Raw genomic sequence first — 18,623 nt, 5'->3', positions numbered from 1 at the left:
AAGTACTGTTCTAACTATTTGGGATCTGTAGAGTGAGATTAAAAAGCTGGGGATGGCATTGAAGTTGTGAGCCTGGGTAACTGGCAGTGACCAAGACAGTAATGGGAAGTTTGAGAAAGGAGTGGGCTTGGAGAGAAAGATAATGAGATCTATTTTGGACATGTTGAGCTTGAGATGCCTAAAAAACATCTTCCCTCCTTCCCTTGCTTCTTTCAAGTACCAGCTAAAATCCTGCCTACTACAAGAAGCCTTTCCTGATTCCCCTCACTACTTACTGGGGTCTTTACTCTGTGATTAGCACCAATTTATCCTGTATATATCTTGTTTTACATGGTTGTTTGCATGTTGTCTCCTCTATGACAGTGTAAACACTTTGAGAACAGGGACTATTATTTTTCTCCTTTATTTGTATCCCCAGGGCTTAGCATGGTGCCTGAAACATGGTAGATTCTTAATAAATTCTTGCTACCTTAAGGATAGCCAGTTCAAAATGTCCAAAAGGCTGTTTGTGATATAGGATATGAGTTCATAAGAGAGCTTGGGACTGGATATACAGATCTAGGAGATATCTGCAGAGAGGAGAATTGAACTCATCGGGGTGCACCAAGTGAGATAATATAGAGGGAAAAGAGAAGAAGAGAAGAAAAGTCCTTGGAGATACCCACAGGTACTGGGCATGACAGGGGTGAAGAAACACCAAAGGAGGTTGAGAAACAGACAGTAAGAGAAAAAAGAAAGAATGATGACATGAAAATTGAAAGAGGAGACAATATCCAGGAGGAGATAGTGACCTCCGATGTCAAATGTTACAGAGAAGTCAAGAAGGATAAGGCTTAAGAAAATGCTATTGTATTTGGCAATTAAGAGATCACTGATAACTTTAGAGAAAGCAGATTCAGTTGAATGGTTGGGTTCAAAGCTTGAGTGCAGCAGGTTTAGAAAAGAGTGAGAGGAGAGGAAGTGGAGACACCTAGTATAGACAGCTTTATCAGGAAGTTTAGCTAGAAAAGAGAGGAGAGATATGGGATAATAGCTAGTAGGAGTGACTAGGGTTTGAGAGAAGACATGGGTATGTTTGTAGGCAGAAGAGAAGGAGGCAGTAGATAGGGAGGGAGTGAAGATAAAGAGTAGGGGAGATAGAACAATCTGCTGAAGGAGATGGAGGGGAGGATAGGATCAAGGGTGAATGAAGGCTGGAAAATATAAGGATGTGTATTTTAAACAATAGCTTTCTAACAATCATCACTGTCCAAAACTTGAATGGAATACCTTGGAAAGGAGTAAGTTCTCCATTACTTGGCTACTTGTAAGGGATACTGAAGACATAATTCATGCTTTGGTTTTTATAAGATGATCACTAACATTTCCAACATTTTCGTAATTCCATGATTCTGTGAAATTAACAGACATGGTCCCCTCACTTTGGAAGTATTCAATTTAAGATTAAAAATCATACCAGTCCATTCATATAACAATGCCTTTATTGCAAACACATTTTACCTCTTGGCTACCAATGACCTAAGCCCAATCCAGTTGAAAATTAAGGTCTCAGTAAGACTTTGATGTTAATAGCAAAAACTAATTTAATCTATCAAAATAATCTGGATTCCTTTCTTGTCCACACTAACCAAAGGTGCATTTTCTAGCGTCTTATTAACTAAAACGATAATGGATTTTTTTTTAATATAGAAGGATATCTTATCAGGGAACCTGTGATGACTGTTTAGACAGAGCTCTAGCTGTCTTTTTAATTAAAAACAACTAAATATTGAATATGATATTCAGCTTAGTAGAGAAGCAGTGGAATAATAATACAGGTGTAGGTAAGATATAAATGAGATATTATAATACATAGGATGGAATAACATTGAGTTTGGAATCATAGCCCCATAGTGTGTTAGAATTCGAAGCAGTCTTAGAGGTCACCTAATTCAACTTTCTCATTTGGCAGGGAGGAAAACCGTGACAGTGAGGTACAAAGCCTTGTCCTCCCATCCAAATTAAACTTTGATATACAAAATCATTCAAGTTTCCTAAATATTCTATTTATGATAAAGTCACTCCCAGAAAATTGTCATCTTCACTTATCTTACAAAAACCTTAGATATTTTTTTTCATAAATGGGATTTAGGTACAATTTCAGAATCAAGAATCAAAGACTTACCTGTCATCCAGGTCTGGCCACATCTTAACCATGAGTGACCTGAAGCTGCTCTTGTCAGTCCTGGAATATCCATCAGGTTGGATAGGCATGGTCAGTTCTTCTGGAGCTTGCTTCCATTCCTTCAGCCTATTTCCCAAGTGGAGGGTGCCTCTGGCCATACTATCAAGAAAACTCAGAATCTGGAGGCAGTTCCTTAGTGCAGATGGGAATGGCTCAGAAGGAGAAAAAGCAGCATTTAACAGTTTTGCAAATGTCCTGACTTTCTCAGTGATAAAGGGGTGTGGTGAGACTTTCTCTTGCACCTGAGCTCCAAAGCAGCCCAGTGAACAGAGATCTTCAGCCAGCTTCTCAAACAAGTTATTTCTCCTGAAAAAGTCACTATTGACTGAGTCAAATTGTAGAGCTGCTGTCATTGCCCAGAGTGTGTAGAAGACAAGTTCCATTATCTGGCTGGGGGTGATTGGGGCCCATATCTCTGATGGGGGGTCCTGTAGAGATCCTTCCATGTCAGAGAGGAGAGATAGAAGACCATTGAAGCCACTGGAGGTTCTGAAAGCAGAACGGCCTTTAGGGTTCTCCAGTATTTTTAGGAGAGACTGTGATATTGGAAAGAGAAAATTAAACAAGGGTTAAAAAAACCCAGGTGATAAGTTTTGGCAAAAAATTTTAAGGGTTGATTTTTTTAATCAATTGACCAACAAACATTTCAGCCAAACTATCAGCAGGCTAGCTGCCTCAGACTTGGAAAGAGAAGATTGAACAAGGGTTAAGCAAAATCCAGGAGTTAAGTTTTCACAAGATTTTCAAAGGGGGTGTGTGTGTGTGTGTGTGTGTGTGTGTGTGTGTGTGCGCGCGTGTGTGTGTGTAACCAATTGTCCAATAAACATTTTTGCAAAACTATCACCAAGTCAGCAAGTTGCAGCTTCTCAGTGCTCTTGTCAACTCTTTGAGACTCAAAGTTGCAGAGAAGGTGCTAATCTATGCTGGCAGAGGGAGTTTACTTATCTAGGAATTCCCTATAAGGAATTCACGATATCTGCTGAAATCACTGGTCTAGTTCCTATCCCTATTCCCTGGACATCCAACACCTCCCAAGCAGAGAGCAAAAATGAACCTAGAAGGAAAAACAGCCCAAAGATAACATATTGGGGGAATATTTTCCATTTTCATCAAAAAATTCAGTTTACATATAATCTACCATCTTCTAGCTTCTAAGGCCAAATGGATTTATATGGATAATTTCATTGCATCAGATTGCCAGAACTAGTTTCATAAAATCTCCTTTTTCCAGATGACAAAGCTAAAGCTCCAAGATGAACTCAGAATATTCTATAACATCCCAATGTTGCCCACTGAAGCCCAGGGTCCCCATCTGAAAAACATGAGAGAGTTGAATATAAAGCTCTTTAAGGTCTCTTTGAGTTCCACCATTCAAGGAATCTATGGTCTTTGTTTACCATGCAACTTCAATTATGATGGTGATGATGATAGCATTGATATATCTCCATTTCCCATCCGCTATACTGCTTTTGGACTTCTTTGGACCTCCTTATCATTCCTCCCCTTCCTTCACCAGGAAATCCATCATTGGGAAATCTCATCCTCCAAGATCGAATCTGCCTGGTACTCACTTCTCAGTCCCTTCTACTCCTCAGATTGGACTCTTTGAATGAAGGGCAGGGCCATGGGCTACAGAGTCTCTATTTAAGAAGGCTCAAAAAAGACAGAAGGAGAAGGAGAAGGAGAAGGAGAAGGAGAAGGAGAAGGAGAAGAAGAAGAAGAAGAAGAAGAAGAAGAAGAAGAAGAAGAAGAAGGAGAAGGAGAAGAAGAAGAAGGAGAAGAAGATGTCTCTTCAGTCTTCTCTTATTTCCCACCAATTACATTGATTTTGGACTTCTGGGTACTATACCACCCACCATCCCAAATCTTCCCACCTCCTTTCTTTCAGCTTTCTTTTGTGTATTGTCTTCCCCCATTAGTTTGTGGTTCATCCAGGGTCATACAGTCAGTAAGGGTCTAAAGCAGATATTTGCTAGAACTTGGCTCTTCTTGACTCCAAGTACACCTTTCTAACCAATGTGCCATCTAGCTGCCTCACATACAAATATACATACATACCATTGCACATACATATATATGTTGCATACATATATGTATATATGCATTCATGTATGTGTTCATATATATGTATAATGCATACATCCATATATCTTTAATCCATTTGAGTCTCTCTAAGAAGAAACACTATCCATCCCAGATGAAAGCAAGCCTATTTATCATAGGCAGATGATTAAACAAAATAATCAACCAGAGCACCAAAAACAAAGCTGATTTTTAAAGCACAATTTGGTCAATTTTCTGAATGTTGATTGATCTGTGAAATTTATTTCCCTACCTTCAGAAAATTTTCCTCCCATTTAAAATTCTTCCTCTTATTCCTTTACTCACGTTTAAAAGGTGAATTTATCAATTTTACAAAATATACTATGCATTCCTAAGCAATTTCACTATCCTGAGTTGCTAATGACTTCAGTTTTCTTCTTTTTTATGGTGGAGGGAAAAGGGGATAGAATCACTCTCTCTTTTTTTTAATTGTTGGCATTGCTTGATTTATTAAATTCAAAAGTCATTATCTAAAATGGGAGGTAACCTCATTAGAATTTTGACTGGTCTATTACCTCTTGGAATGGGGCTAATTTCATATTTGCAGAGTCATAAAGTAAAGACTCCAAAATCTAATTACAAAAGTTTAATTTCAAATTAAGTAAATAGAAACACTTCTATCATAAAGGAAAATAAATAATGTGCTACTTAGGGAAACAGTTTGTCAGAAATGTGGAGACCAGGCAGGGGAACTCTACTCCTGTCATTCCATTTTGCATGATAATGCATCAAATGGGGTGGTAAGTCTTGAGCAGGAAGTAAATTTAATAAGTTAAAGTTGAAATAATCAGCATAGGTTTGACATATTTCAGGAAAGGTCAGTGTTAACCACATTTCCTTGGGCTTTAACTTGGTTACAATTTAATCGCCTCTGAGTTAGTATTCCTCTAGCTTGAATCTTTAAAACTGATGTCTACTGTAAACCACAAACTTAGTTAGGGATAACAGAATTTATTTCACATTCCATTATTTGTTATTCCTTATAATTATCCATGTGTCATGCTGGAAGACTGGAGTGGTAATCAAATTAAGCTCAGAGTTTAACAGCTAAATATATATTAGCAAATCAATCTGAATTTGTGTGTAATGCAATCATGATCCCAAAGGCTGAGGATAATAAATTCATTTGCTTACATTATGTTTTAACCGCGTTATCATTTGTCAGAATTAGATGGGGAAGCTGCATGTCTTGCCATCTTGATTGGGAAACTCTACTCAACTAAAAAAAAATACCAAAGACCCAAACTTTGTTCTTTCTTCGGAAGGGTATATTCTTCAGAGGTGGCCTGCTGTTTGTCAGAGGGGACTGAAACTATACTGGAGTAATCTTCCCTCTGGTCCCTAATTCTTCATCAGAAAGTACAGTTGTATATTTAGCAGTTAAACACAGAAGGATTCACCTGAGGTCCAGAGGATTTTCACCCCATGTTGAATTAGCCCTCAATATTTTAGTTTTGCCAAGCCTAGCTTTGCAAAATTTAAACCTATGGCTTACTGTATTAAATGCATTAAAGTATGAAAAAGTATTGATGAGTTATCCTACTTGCATGCCTTCCTAGCCAGGAATAACAGACATTAGGGAAAATCAGGCCCACTAAAGTAAAGAAAATCTCAACCATTTAACCACCTCTTCCCGATGAGTATCTATGATAATGGCAGGGCTGACATTTATTTCCATATTATAAATAATGAATTTGGTAAACAAATCGGAAAGGCCAAAGTAATGCTGAAGAAAATGTTTAACTATGTGAAGGAATAAACTACTTTCAAATATCCTTCAACAAATATTCATCCAGCTTCTACCATGGGCAGAGCACTAACGTCATGGAATTTATAGATCAGTAGTCATCTAGCCCTTCAAAGAAATTGTTTTCATTGAAACAATAGGATATTTTAATTATTCATTTTTATCTTTTAATTCAAAAAGTCACCTAGAATATGACATTTTCTTAGATTAGGTTAAGTTGTTATATAAACTTGAAAGCAACCACAGACTCTGAGCTGCCCCAGCACACTGGGGCAATCTATTGTATTCTATTTTATGCCTAGCCAAGAATCACTAATGACTTCAACATCTCTGGTTAGTGGTTATCCATCCATTACTTAATGATTTCCAGTGAGGGACAAAACACTGTCTCAAGAAGCAACACATCTAATTTTTGGATAGCATTAAATAGGTCCAGATTGTATGGTGTTACAAATACCTCATTCTTTTGTTGTCTTCCCTATAAGATACATTCCATCTCCATCTTCATGCCTTTTCAGAGAAGCTATTCCCCATACCCAGGATGCTCTCTTTTCTCATCTCTACCTGTGGGAATCTCTAGCTTCCTTCCATGCTCATCTTGTGACATTTCCTTTATGAGAACTTTGCAAATTTTTCCCAGTTATTAGTGCCTCTCCTCAATTACTTTGTATTTTTTAGATATTCTCTATTTATTCATCTGTGGACTGCTGAATTTTGCTAATAAAATATAAGCTTGTTGAAGGCAGGCACTGTCTCAATTTTGTATTTGTACACTCAAATGAGCCTGGCATATAATAGATATCAATACTTGATGATTGATTGATTAATTCAGATAGTATTTATTTATTAATTCCTGCCACCTACTCCCATTATATACAGCGAGGTTATATGTTAAGTAGGTTCATAGTTGTACGAAGAAAGAAATTCAGACAAGAAAGAAGAGACATAAAATAAATTACAGCATTTTAGGAGTTAATACAAAACCTCCACCATAGACTCACAACCTTCACCAATCCTAACAGTGTAGCTGAAGTGTCTGGTCCAACTTCACAGGACTGAAGGGAGTTCTGACTCCAAAGTACGATACAGCCCTGAAGGCAGAGAGACCAGCTGGTAACTTCAGAAAAGTGAGACCCAACCAGAAAAAAGCTCTGTTTCCCAACTTTGTTGAAGCTCCCAAGATAATTTACAAACAAAGTAGACTCCACATCTAATTCTAGCAAATGATAACTGAGTTAAAACATATCTCAGTAGCAAGTCAGGCACTTAGGGAGACACATTAGCTCTGGGCTACCATTACTGCAAAGCAACAGGAATGAGCTCAACAGCTCCCTGGCGGCCTTCCAAAGCAAACCGGCCTCCCTCAACACTCACATGACTGGGCAGTGACTTCAACATGGGGACAGCTCAGCGAGCATTGAGTATAACTCTGTTAAATAATCTTAAACAGTATTTGTCATTTATGGTCTCTCTTGATAGCACAATTCAGAAATGATATTAAATCTGTAAAACATCATAATGGCTTTGTACATTTCTAATTCTGGATATTCTATCATATTTCCCAAGGGCTGCCTCTCGAATAAGGTATCTGCGGGTTAGCGAGCTAACAATATACTCACTTAAGGAAATGCTATGTCCTGTTTTCAATTTTGACAACAGAGCATCCAAACCAAGTAAAACAAAGAGATCCCATCCCCATTTGGGCATCATTTTCAAAGACAGGTGTGAAATCCTTGTGTTGAACCAGTACATTTCAAAATCTCTAAACTGGGAGGTCATGGTTCATCAGCCCCCAGCAAGAAAAAACTCAATGTGACCCAAACTGTACATGAGAGGATTTTTTTCATCTCCCTGTGCCTAGGTAACCCTGGCACTCAAGTTTGGCCATACACATATAACTTAGCCAAGTTATTTAATTCCATTTTGTTCACACAATATTTCTGTAACAATATACATTGAACTTCTTATGCCCAGTAGGGCAGTAACTGTAGTTTTCTAATTAATATTTTCCAAGTATCTACTACAGAACTGGAGTATTCAGTGGCTAATGGAACTGGGATGCAGGGGACTATGCCCTACAATCGAGGGAACACCATTGGTGAGGGCTGGAGCCATCTGCAGAGAGTTTAGACACACTGAAGCCCTTTTAAGGGTACCAGAGAACCCTGGGGGAGGAGATAGGGAAGAGTGAAATCTCTAACACACTTGGCCTTCTTGCAGTAAGGGTCAGGGTGGTCTGTGTTCCCTATTAACTAACTATTCAAAAAGCAAGTATTAACTGCCTACAAAATGTTCTAGGCACTGTGCTAAGAAAAATGAGACAGACTATGCCCTCAAAGTGTTTATCATTCATCCCTGTAGGCAATTTTTCATACACAAAAGTGATTTTTCATTGGAAAAACTATTGACTGAAAGCTCAGTAGGAGTCAACAGTGGGACATAATAATTAAAGGAATCCATAGACTGGTGGAATCCAGAATAAAGAAGGCAATAGTTTCACTCTACCCTGTGATGGTCAAAACACACATGGAGGACTGTATCCAGTTCAAGGTACATTAATATAGATGGGTGTACCGCACAGTAGAATACAAACACCTTGAAGGCAAGAGCTCTTTATTGTTTTATCTTTTATCCTCAGTGCCTAGGACAAGCACATGTGATATACTTAACAAGAATAGGTGCTTGAGGGATTGGATTGAATTCAGAGGAAGGCAGTTTGAATGAGGAAATATGAAAAAATATTTCACAGGAAGATCAGCTGAAGTAACAGGATATTGGTTCAAAGAGGCAAAGACTCAAGGGGCCATGAAAGTTCTTTTAAACATGAGACAGGCTATTGCAGAGAAAACAGATTCAATGTATTCTGTGTCACTCTATACAGCAACACTAGGAACAGTGGGTGGAAATTGCCAGAGAGCAAATTTCTACCTACTAAAAGGAAGGATATGCCAATAATGAAAACTGTCCAAAAATGGAAGGGACTGTGGTGTAATAAAGAGAGCATTGGTATTGGAGTCAGAAGACCTGTGCTTGAGTCACAGTTCTTACACACACACACACCAGCAGTGGGACTCCGGACAACTCACTTTAAGTTATTTCCTCATCCACCAAGTAGGGAGTATGGTATTCATACTACCAACCTCGTGAGTCTATTGTGAACAAAGAGCATTGTAAACCTTAACTGCCTGACATTGAACAAATAGATCAGGAAACTTCTCTGAGCCTCGGTTTCCTCATCTATCAAGTGGAGATAATAACGTATGTGCTATGTACCTCATAGGAATATTGTGAAAATCAAATCAGATAATGTACACAAATTATTACTTGTTAAGCTTGGTAAATGTCACTTACTAGTAGTAACAATAATGTAGGACATTGATGAAAGACTAAAAGGAGAAATATGCACACGTGTATTGATATGATAAAATTTTGCATACGTGTATTCAAAATGAGTAATTGGTTTATGACTAATAATTGTTAAGAGGAAAATCTGAAATAATAATAATAATAAAATTAAATATTAGATTGTAAGTCTGGGAATAATAGCTGCAGAGGAAGAAATGGAATTGCTCTATATTTTCTATTGTTTTTTCAGATCACATGAAAAGAAGCGTAACAAAAAAATGTTCTGTCTTTGAACAGCACGGTGTACTGGAAAGTGCACCAAGAGACAATCAGAAGATCCGGGTACTAATTCTGCCCCCTTGACAGATTTGCTGTGGGACCCTGGGCAAATCATTTCATTTCTCTAGGTCTCAAAGGGTGTTGGATGGAATACATGATTCTGGACATTCTTCTAGCTCTAAATATGTGATTCCATTGTCAAAGATGATTTTAGGTTGAACTCAGAAACAAATGCATCACTGGTTGTGAACATGAGAAGATATATAAAAGAGAAATGAACTCAATTCAGATGTAAAATGTCTCTTTTCAATAATCTTTCCTCTCCCTCCTTCAACTCTAGTCACTTACCAGTGTTATACATTCGACCTCTCTCACATCCAGCTCCACTCCACTCACACGGCTGCCAAAATGGCCCTGCCCATTGTCACCTGGACTATTGTACTGTCATAATTGAGCTCCCTGCTTCCGGTCACTCCTCCCCACTCTGATCTATCCTCTACACCAGAGGCGACACGGGCAGCCCACAGCATTCCCGAGGGCTGTCTGAACCAGATTAACATGTAATGGAGAAATATTTAACAAAATAAATTAAAATACAATAAAACATAGATAATATTACATTTTGAAACTAAATCAATTTGCAGTCTGCTGGGATTCTTATGTGTGGATTAATGAGTCCCTCCACCATTTCTACTTGAAACTGACTCTGCTGCTCTACACAGTTGCCAAACAATATTCCTAATGCCTAAATCTGACCATGTCACTTTTGTCTCCGAGAAAATTCCATAGCTCCCTATTGTCTCCAGAATAAGAAACTTATTCTTCTGGTATTTAAGGTCCTTTATAGTACCTGTCTACCATCCTAGGATTATTGGACTTCCAGTCATATACTCTATGTTCCTGTCAATCTAGTTTACTTGCTAGAACACTCTATTTACCACCTCTGTGTATCATCACAGGCCTAGAATGTGGAATGCTCTCCCTCCTCATCTCTGCCTCTCAGCATACTTAGCTTTCTTATCAGATCACAGCTCTAAAGCTGAAAAAGACCTCAGAGGTTACAGAGTCCAAATCTCTTCTTTTACAGATGAGAAAACTGATGTTTAAAAAATGTAAGTGCGTTGCCCAAGGTCTCACAGGGAGTATCAGGAATGGGACTTGAACCCTGGTACGTTGACTCCAGAGCCATGGTGCCACTACATTCAGCTTATATATTACCTCCTACATGAAGCCTCCCCTGATTTCCTTATTAGTTAGTTCTCTCTCTGTCTCTTTCTTTCTCTGTCTCTCTGTCTCTGTCTCTGTCTGTGTCTCTCTGTCTCTGTCTCTCTCTGTCTCTCTGTCTCTCTCTCTCTCTCCCTCTCTCATTATCTGCTTTGATTGTATACCCCTGTGCCTAGAAAAATGACATGCATTGTTGCTTAGTTGTTTTTCAGTCATATCTGACTCTTTGTGACCCCTTTTGGGGAGTTTTCTTGGCAAAGATACTGGAATGATTTGTCATTTCCTTTTCCAGCTCATTTTATAGATGAAAAACTGAGGCAAACAGAGTTAAGTGACTTGCTCAGGGTTACACATCTAGTAAGTGTCTGAGGCTGGATTTGAACTCATGAAAATGAATCTTTCTGATTCCAAACCCAGTTTTTTTACCCACTACACTACCTAGCTGCCCTTATCTAGCATGCAATAGGCACTTAATAAATATAATTGGTTGACTGATTGATTCTTGACAATCTCCATTAGATAGGAGCTTCCTGCTCCCATTTAATGTTTGGACAGATTAGATTGTTAGGTAACGTGTCTCACTGTAAAAAAAAAATAATATTTTATGCAGTGACTGAGACCTGCTGAAAATTCAAATATATAATTGCCTAATCACGGTGTTTCTTGTTAACTTATTTGGGGTAGGGAGGGCTGTTAGGGTAGGTCACAAATAGATGCCCAAACATTTTTTTAATTGTGCTCATTCTCTATAAAAGCAACTCATTGAATACATAGCTCCACAGGGAACAAAAAAAAGCAGGCTTAGACTATAAAGCTAAAGTAAGAAAAGAGATTTTGAAAAGTTATAAAGTCCCCTGAAAAAAGACTATGGCAGTAACCAAGGGAAATAACATACTGATTGGACACGAGCATGTGATGATGACAATTTGTTTGATGTAACATGGAAATATGTGGGAGTCAAGACTGTTCACGGTAACTCTAGTACTCTATTTGTAATCTTACCATTAAAATGGAGAAATACAGTAGAATAAGTAAAAGAAATTCTGGAAATGGTGGTTCTTTGGAAAGTGAAGCATCATTAAATTACAATTCTAAAGTTGATTTAACAATGGCATTGTACTTTTTAAACTAACCTGCATGCAGAGCAAAATTTTCTTCCTTTACTAAAGCATTACTAGCTTAGAATTTTTGATAATTTGAGAGTTTAAATCAAGTAGGAAGTAATATTTTCTTCTTTTATGGAAATTATGAACAAATAGCATTTTGCTAAAAAAATCATGTAAAGTATTTAAAATGGAATATTTAAGAGAACACACTATCTTCAAGAATTGTAGCAGCATCTACTCTTAAGACTTGCTTTCACTACATATAAGTGGAATGGCCTTAGAAAAGTCAGTTTTCTAAGCCTCTGTTTCCTGAGTTTCCAGTATGAAGTAGTGTGAAGATTTTCCATTCCAGGAGTCCCCTCACTACTGGTGTCACTCTCAAATAGAAATAAGTGGCCACTTAATCTGTGGGCCACAAATTGACTTAGAAACCACATGTTAACATTACCTCTGTTCTATTGCATTGGGGATGGGGGCCAGCTAGGTGGCACAGTAGACAGAGCACAAGGCCTAGAATCAGGAATACCTGAGTTCAAATCTGGTTTCAGACACTCAGTAGCTGTGTGACCCTGGCATGTCATTTAAACCTGTTTGCCTCAGTTTCCTCATCTGTCAAATGAGCTGGAGAAGGAAATGGCAAACCACTCTAGTATCTCTGCCAAGAAAACCCCAAATGGAGTCACAAAGAGTCAGGTAGGACTAAAAATAACTAACTTTATATTTGTATTTGTTTTGTTAAACATGTCCCAATTCAATTTAATCTGGTTCAGGCTGTACTCCAGTTTTAGGCTGCAATGGCCTGCTGCCTGTCCTCTGACACCTCTACCATAGATTGATGATATCAGAGTTCTCCATAGGGCATTTGTATTAAAATACCAGTTTGTTTATATTTAGGACTTGCAAAGCACTTTCTGCTTTGCTCTATTTATCTCACTGGTTTGTTCTTAGACCAAAAAAAGTTGGTATAGACTCTAGAGTGCTATATGAATGTGAGTATGATTATTGTTGGTGATGGTCAGTCATTTTCAGTCATGTCTGTTTCTTCATAACCCCACTTGGAGTTTTTTGTTTTGTTTTGTTTTGTTTTTGGCTAGGCAATGGGGTTAAGTGACTTGCCCAGGGTCATACAGCTAGTAAGTGTCAAGGATTGGTCTGAGGTCGGATTTGAACTCGGGTCCTCCTGACTCCAGGGCTGGTGCTCTATCCACTGTGCCACCTAGCTGCCCCACAGAGTTTTCTTGACAAAGATACTGGAGTAGCTTGCCATTTCCTTCTCTGACTGATTTTACAGATGAAGAAACTGAGGCAAACAGGGGTAAATGGCTTGCCCAGGATCACATAGCTAGTAAGTATCTCAGACTAGATTTTAACTTAGGAAGATGAGTGTTCCTGACTCCAGGCCCAGCACTCTATCCACTGTGCCATCTAGCTGTCCTATGAGTATGATTACTATTATATAAACATCATTGTAGGGGAAGTGGAATCTATTGCTTCTTCGGCAGGTGTTTTAATATGGAATCACACACCAGCCACATCTTTGAATCAAAGAAGAGACCGTATTATAAAAATCACTGCCAGTTAGGCCTACTCACAGTAAGCATTCGAGATAGCAAAATGTATTCCTGAACAAATGTCCTACAACTCAAACTTTCCACTAATTTAGAGTGCTCATCAACCTAATTTTATCACAATCAGCAACCTTTAAGTATTTTCCATTTAATGTCTAAACATGGAATGGATGGTTCTCCAACTCAATGAGTTCTCCATCACTACAAGTGTTCCAATGCAATCCAAATGCCTACTTATCAGGCACATACACGTTATATTTTGAAGATAACTCCATGTTAGCCAAGGGCTTGGAAGATATCTAAGACCTTGTGGTACTACACATACCTACCACCCACAATATGCCAAAGAAATGCCAATCAAACCCACAGCAGGAGCCTTTCTGGCTAGAAGCTCATATTCTAAGCTAATAGAAACTATTTTTACTCATTTCCATGTTCTTGTCATGCTTCTAAATAAGTCGTTAGAGCCCAACTTGCAAGAAGACACATACATTGATTTTAAGGCAGCTAGGTGGCACCGTAGTGCAAATAGTGCCAGACTTGGAGTCAGGAAAACTCATCTTCCTGAGTTCAAATCCAGCCTCAGACTTTTCCTAGCTGTGTTACCCTGGACAAGTCACTAAATCCTTTTTGCCTCACTTTTCTCATCTGTAAAATGAGCTGGAGAAAGAAAGGGCAAATCACTTCAGTATCTCTGCCAAGAAAACCCTAAGTGGGGTCATGAAGAATTAGATACAACTGAACAACAACAACAAAACATGTACTGATTCTGGGTCCATAGAGTAAATATGAAAGGCATGTGGTACAAGTATTTTAGGCAGCATGAAGCAATGGAAGGAAAGCTGGATTTGGAATCAGAGGGTCTGGATTCAAATCCTATCTCTCCCACTTGTGTAGTCATTGGCAAATCACCTAATCTCGCTAGACCCCAGCTTCCTCATTTATAAAAATAATAGGACAAAGGGAATTTCTCTCAAATGGTTTTTAAGGTCCCTTCTGGCACTGCATTTATAATCATAAGAAGAAACAATTGTAAAATAAGCATTATGAAGAATTCTGAAAAATACCTCCTAAAGGTGATTAGAACACCTAGGCTCCCACTCTTTGCCAAAAATGCCTATGCCATCATAATGTCCCTTCACCTTTGTGCCTTTTCACCTCTGTTTTCTTATCTAGAAATAAAAATTACTTATAATCTGGATTTAAAGCAGAAATTTAAATACCTAACTTTTCACCAGTGCTATCTTATAAAGTTTTTGCAGTTCTCTGAATATATTGGGGGGAAGGACATTACACATCTTGAAGTAGATCCACATATTTCCAATATTTCAGGAGAGCCCTAAGGATTCAGAATGGATCTCCAATACTAGAATCATTGCAAGGTGAAGTCTTGGAAGGAGTATATTATCTGACATTTATGTAGTCCTTTTTTTTAAAGACATAGCACGATATGGTAGAGAGAATAGTCCAGGAGTCAGGAAAACCAGGGTTCAGTTCCTACCTCTGAAAAATGATGCTGATGATGGTGATGAACATTTGCATAGCTCTTAAGGTTTGTAAATTGCTTTACATATATTATCTCATTGATTTTACATATTAGATATGTGACCATGGACAAGCCCCTTAAACTCTTAGTGCCTGTGACACTGAGACAATGAGCTACAGCTCAGATGCCGAACCACAGTGTTAGGAGTTTCCAACACAAAAAGTTCCCTACTCTGTTGAAATCAGAGTCTTAGATTTGACATTTAAAGATTTGCAAAGCACTTCACATACATTACCTCATTTGAGTCTCACAATAACCTGAGAGGGAGAAAAATTACTCTTGACCAAAGAGAATTTAAAAATGAGAACCACTCACTGCACAGAACTATATGGAAAATTCATTTAGGGGTTCAAGGCCCAAATAAAATATTTAATAACATTTGGATTCTATTATTAAGTAAGTAGGAAAACCACTAACAAAATGAAGGAAAACTTTAAAAATGCATTGTTATTTTGAATTTCAGTAACAAAACTGTTTTATCCAAAGGGTGTTTATGAACTCCAGAAATTATTTCTTTTTATGCTCGCATTGAATTACATGCAGAGATATATTAGAAGTAACAGTATGTTTTAATACCTATATCCCAAGATTATTTCTGAACTCTAGTTGATTTTTATACAACATTGGTATAATTTTTAGCAGTCTCAGTTATTGTTTTAGGACACTTTAATGACATTCTCTCAGAATAAGATAGAAGCAAAAGCAATAACAGTATATGAAATGTTTCATGTAGTATTTGTGGTATACAAGAGAATAAAAACACAAAGGAGCAATATAAATCACCTTCAGTAGATCCAGTTTCAGATGTAGTTCTCCTTGAGTTGAAGAGCACAGGGCTCCAATAATTATGCTCATATACTCTTCAGTGTTAATGGTGGAGAGCTGCTCCAAGATACTTAAAGAATCACTACGATAGCATTCATCATCCAAAAATATCTTGATGAAAGGAACCATACCATGATCTTTCAGGACAACTGTGGATCACAAGGAGAGTTTGGGAAGTAAATGAAAGATAATGGTGCAAAAATAATAATACAACTCTATCTTATAACACAATCTTCAAAGTCCACTTCTCCCTTGCTCGACTACTTTTTTTTTCTTATGGTGACACATATCTATTTTGATCTAGAAATCAAATAGTAGGAAATTCAAAGATTTAAAATCAAAAGCAATAAGAATATATTTACTCTCCTGATTAATTTTTTTGTTTGTTTAAGGAAAGATATCCATGAGATATGCCTCATTATGGCATAGAAAGGACCTTACGCTACTAGAACACAATCTGCAGCTGATCCTACTATCCTATAAAGCCTACTATACTAGAAAATCATCAACTATATGTCTTTTTTCTGAAGACTAACTTCATTAAAGTTCAGAAATGCTCATTACCAGGTGGACTACAGGGTAATTGATTTGTTTAACTATGATAACTCTCTAAGACTATTTGTGATCTGTGTCAGTAAAGGGCACACCCACATCAATGAAATCACAGATATTTGAAATATTGACATTAAAATAGCATAGATATGAACTACAAGGGCTACCTCTAGCCTTTTGTTGCCCCCATATACTATGCTAACTTTATGAAATGTTCAAAATATTAACTTTTATTTCACCCCTGCTGCTACCTCCAACTTCATTTCAAAAAGATGTAAAACTACATTTTAGAGCATTTTCTTCTGCAGGACATCATAGGAGATGTATAAGGGAACCCAGAGGTGATATGTTTTTGTTTGTAATAGGAGCCTCACAAACTACTCAAAGACTTAGTCCTCATGGGTGACCCTTTGACTTTGAGTAAGCCTTTTATGAACACCTTAGAATCTTCTTTGAAAAGGTGAATTAATGGTTTTTTTTTAAAGTTTCATTAAAAAATCCAAGACAATTCCAAATGACTCATGATCAAAAATGCTAGCCACCTCCACAGAAAGAACTGATAAAGTCTGAATGCAGATTGAAGCATACTACTTTTCACCTTATTGTGTGTGTGTATGTTTTCTGTTTGGTTTGTATTTTCTTTCACAACATGACTAATATGGAAATATGTTTGTATGATTACACATATATAACCTATATCAAATTGCTTGCCATCTGAGGGATGGGGGAGAAGAGCTAGAGAGAGAATTTGGAACTCAGATTTTAAAAAATGTTAAAAATTATTTTACATGTAATTGGAAAAAATAAAACACTATTTAAAAAAAGTTTTATTAAAGTTTCATTCCCTTACTTCCATAGTCATTTTACATCCCTCCCTCCACCTGATGGAAGAAGCCCCTTGTAACAAAGAAAAATAATTAAGCAAAAGTAACTCATGTACTGCAACTGAGAGTATAGGAAATATTTCACACTTTAGTGGCCCTACCCCTGACCCTTTGCCAAGAAGTGGGAAGTGTGTTTCATCACCTGTCCTTCAGCATCAAGCTTAGTCTTTGATGCTTCTTGGCAGTAGATAATATTTGAGCTTCTCAGAACAAAGAAACCAAATATACCTATGATTTATGTGATACTACATGTATTCATAGACTGATGGAGCATTAAATCTAGAAGGGAGATGTTTCCAATATTGAAAACACTAGTACCAATCTAATAGTTTATTAGTTGGTTGTTGTCCTTCATTCTCAAAGAGGACCAAAATGACATCACTATGTTGGAGTCAATGCACAGTGTGTCTGACTGTGGCTGATCAGCCCAATACGAGCTCAGAATGTTCTATCACAAGTGGGGCACAAATACTCCATGTGAACGTTTGGGGTGGATTCTCTGAATTTGCACATCTTGCATTTCTTTTGAGCTGCTTCAATTCTGCTTTGCTCATAGAACACAGCACCTTCTCTGATGTGGGAATGCCATGCTAAGCAGTCCTATGCCAGTGTCTCACACGTCACACAATAGATTCCAGAGTTCTTAAGAAAGACCTTAAAAATGTCCTTGTATCACTTCTTCTGACCACCATGTGAATGCTTGCCCTGTGTGAGTTCTCCATAAAATAGTCTGTTAGGGTCTCTGTGGCACAATTGGTTAGTGTATATGGCTGTTAACGGAAAGGTTGGTGGTTTGAGCCCACCCAGGGACGTATGTCTGCAAAGTGTAATAGTTTATACATTTAACTGAATACTCAATAGGCCCTAAGAGACCTATTAAATGCTGAAAGGACAACAGACAATACATGCATGCATCATATTCATTATGAGCTGATAGCATATCAAAATAGTATTAACTAAATCAGGCAAAAATGACAAACTGTGCTTATGTTTTGTTGTTGTTCAGTCATTTCAGTCACGTCTGACTTTCCATGACTTCATTTGGTATTTTCTTGGCAAAGACACTGCAGTGATTTGCCATTTACTTCTCCAGCTCATTTGACAGATGAGGAAATTGAGATAAGCAGGGTTAACTGACTTGCTAGGGGTCACCCAACTAGTAAATGTCTGAGGCCTGATTTGAACTCAGGAAGATGAGTCTTTCTGATTCCTGGCCTTAT

General features: G+C 37.7%; 1 protein-coding gene across 3 annotated transcripts in view; it reads right to left on the bottom strand.

Annotated features, from left to right (window-relative positions):
* WDFY4 (WDFY family member 4) overlaps nt 1-18,623 on the bottom strand; it is a 365,261-nt gene that overhangs the window by 314,280 nt on the left and 32,358 nt on the right. For all 3 annotated transcript variants that reach the window (XM_027859244.1, XM_027859252.1, XM_027859263.1), the window contains exons 10-11: nt 15,926-16,116; nt 2,165-2,760 (exon numbers count right to left, since the gene is read on the bottom strand). In XM_027859244.1, coding sequence (XP_027715045.1) covers nt 2,165-2,760; nt 15,926-16,116 — 787 coding nt within the window. The remainder of the gene's footprint in view (nt 1-2,164; nt 2,761-15,925; nt 16,117-18,623) is intronic.

This window comes from Vombatus ursinus, unplaced genomic scaffold (assembly GCF_900497805.2).
Source record: "Vombatus ursinus unplaced genomic scaffold, bare-nosed wombat genome assembly UNPS02000749.1, whole genome shotgun sequence".
NCBI classification, from domain to species: domain Eukaryota; kingdom Metazoa; phylum Chordata; class Mammalia; order Diprotodontia; family Vombatidae; genus Vombatus; species Vombatus ursinus.
This window is presented reverse-complemented; position numbering and strand designations above follow the sequence as displayed.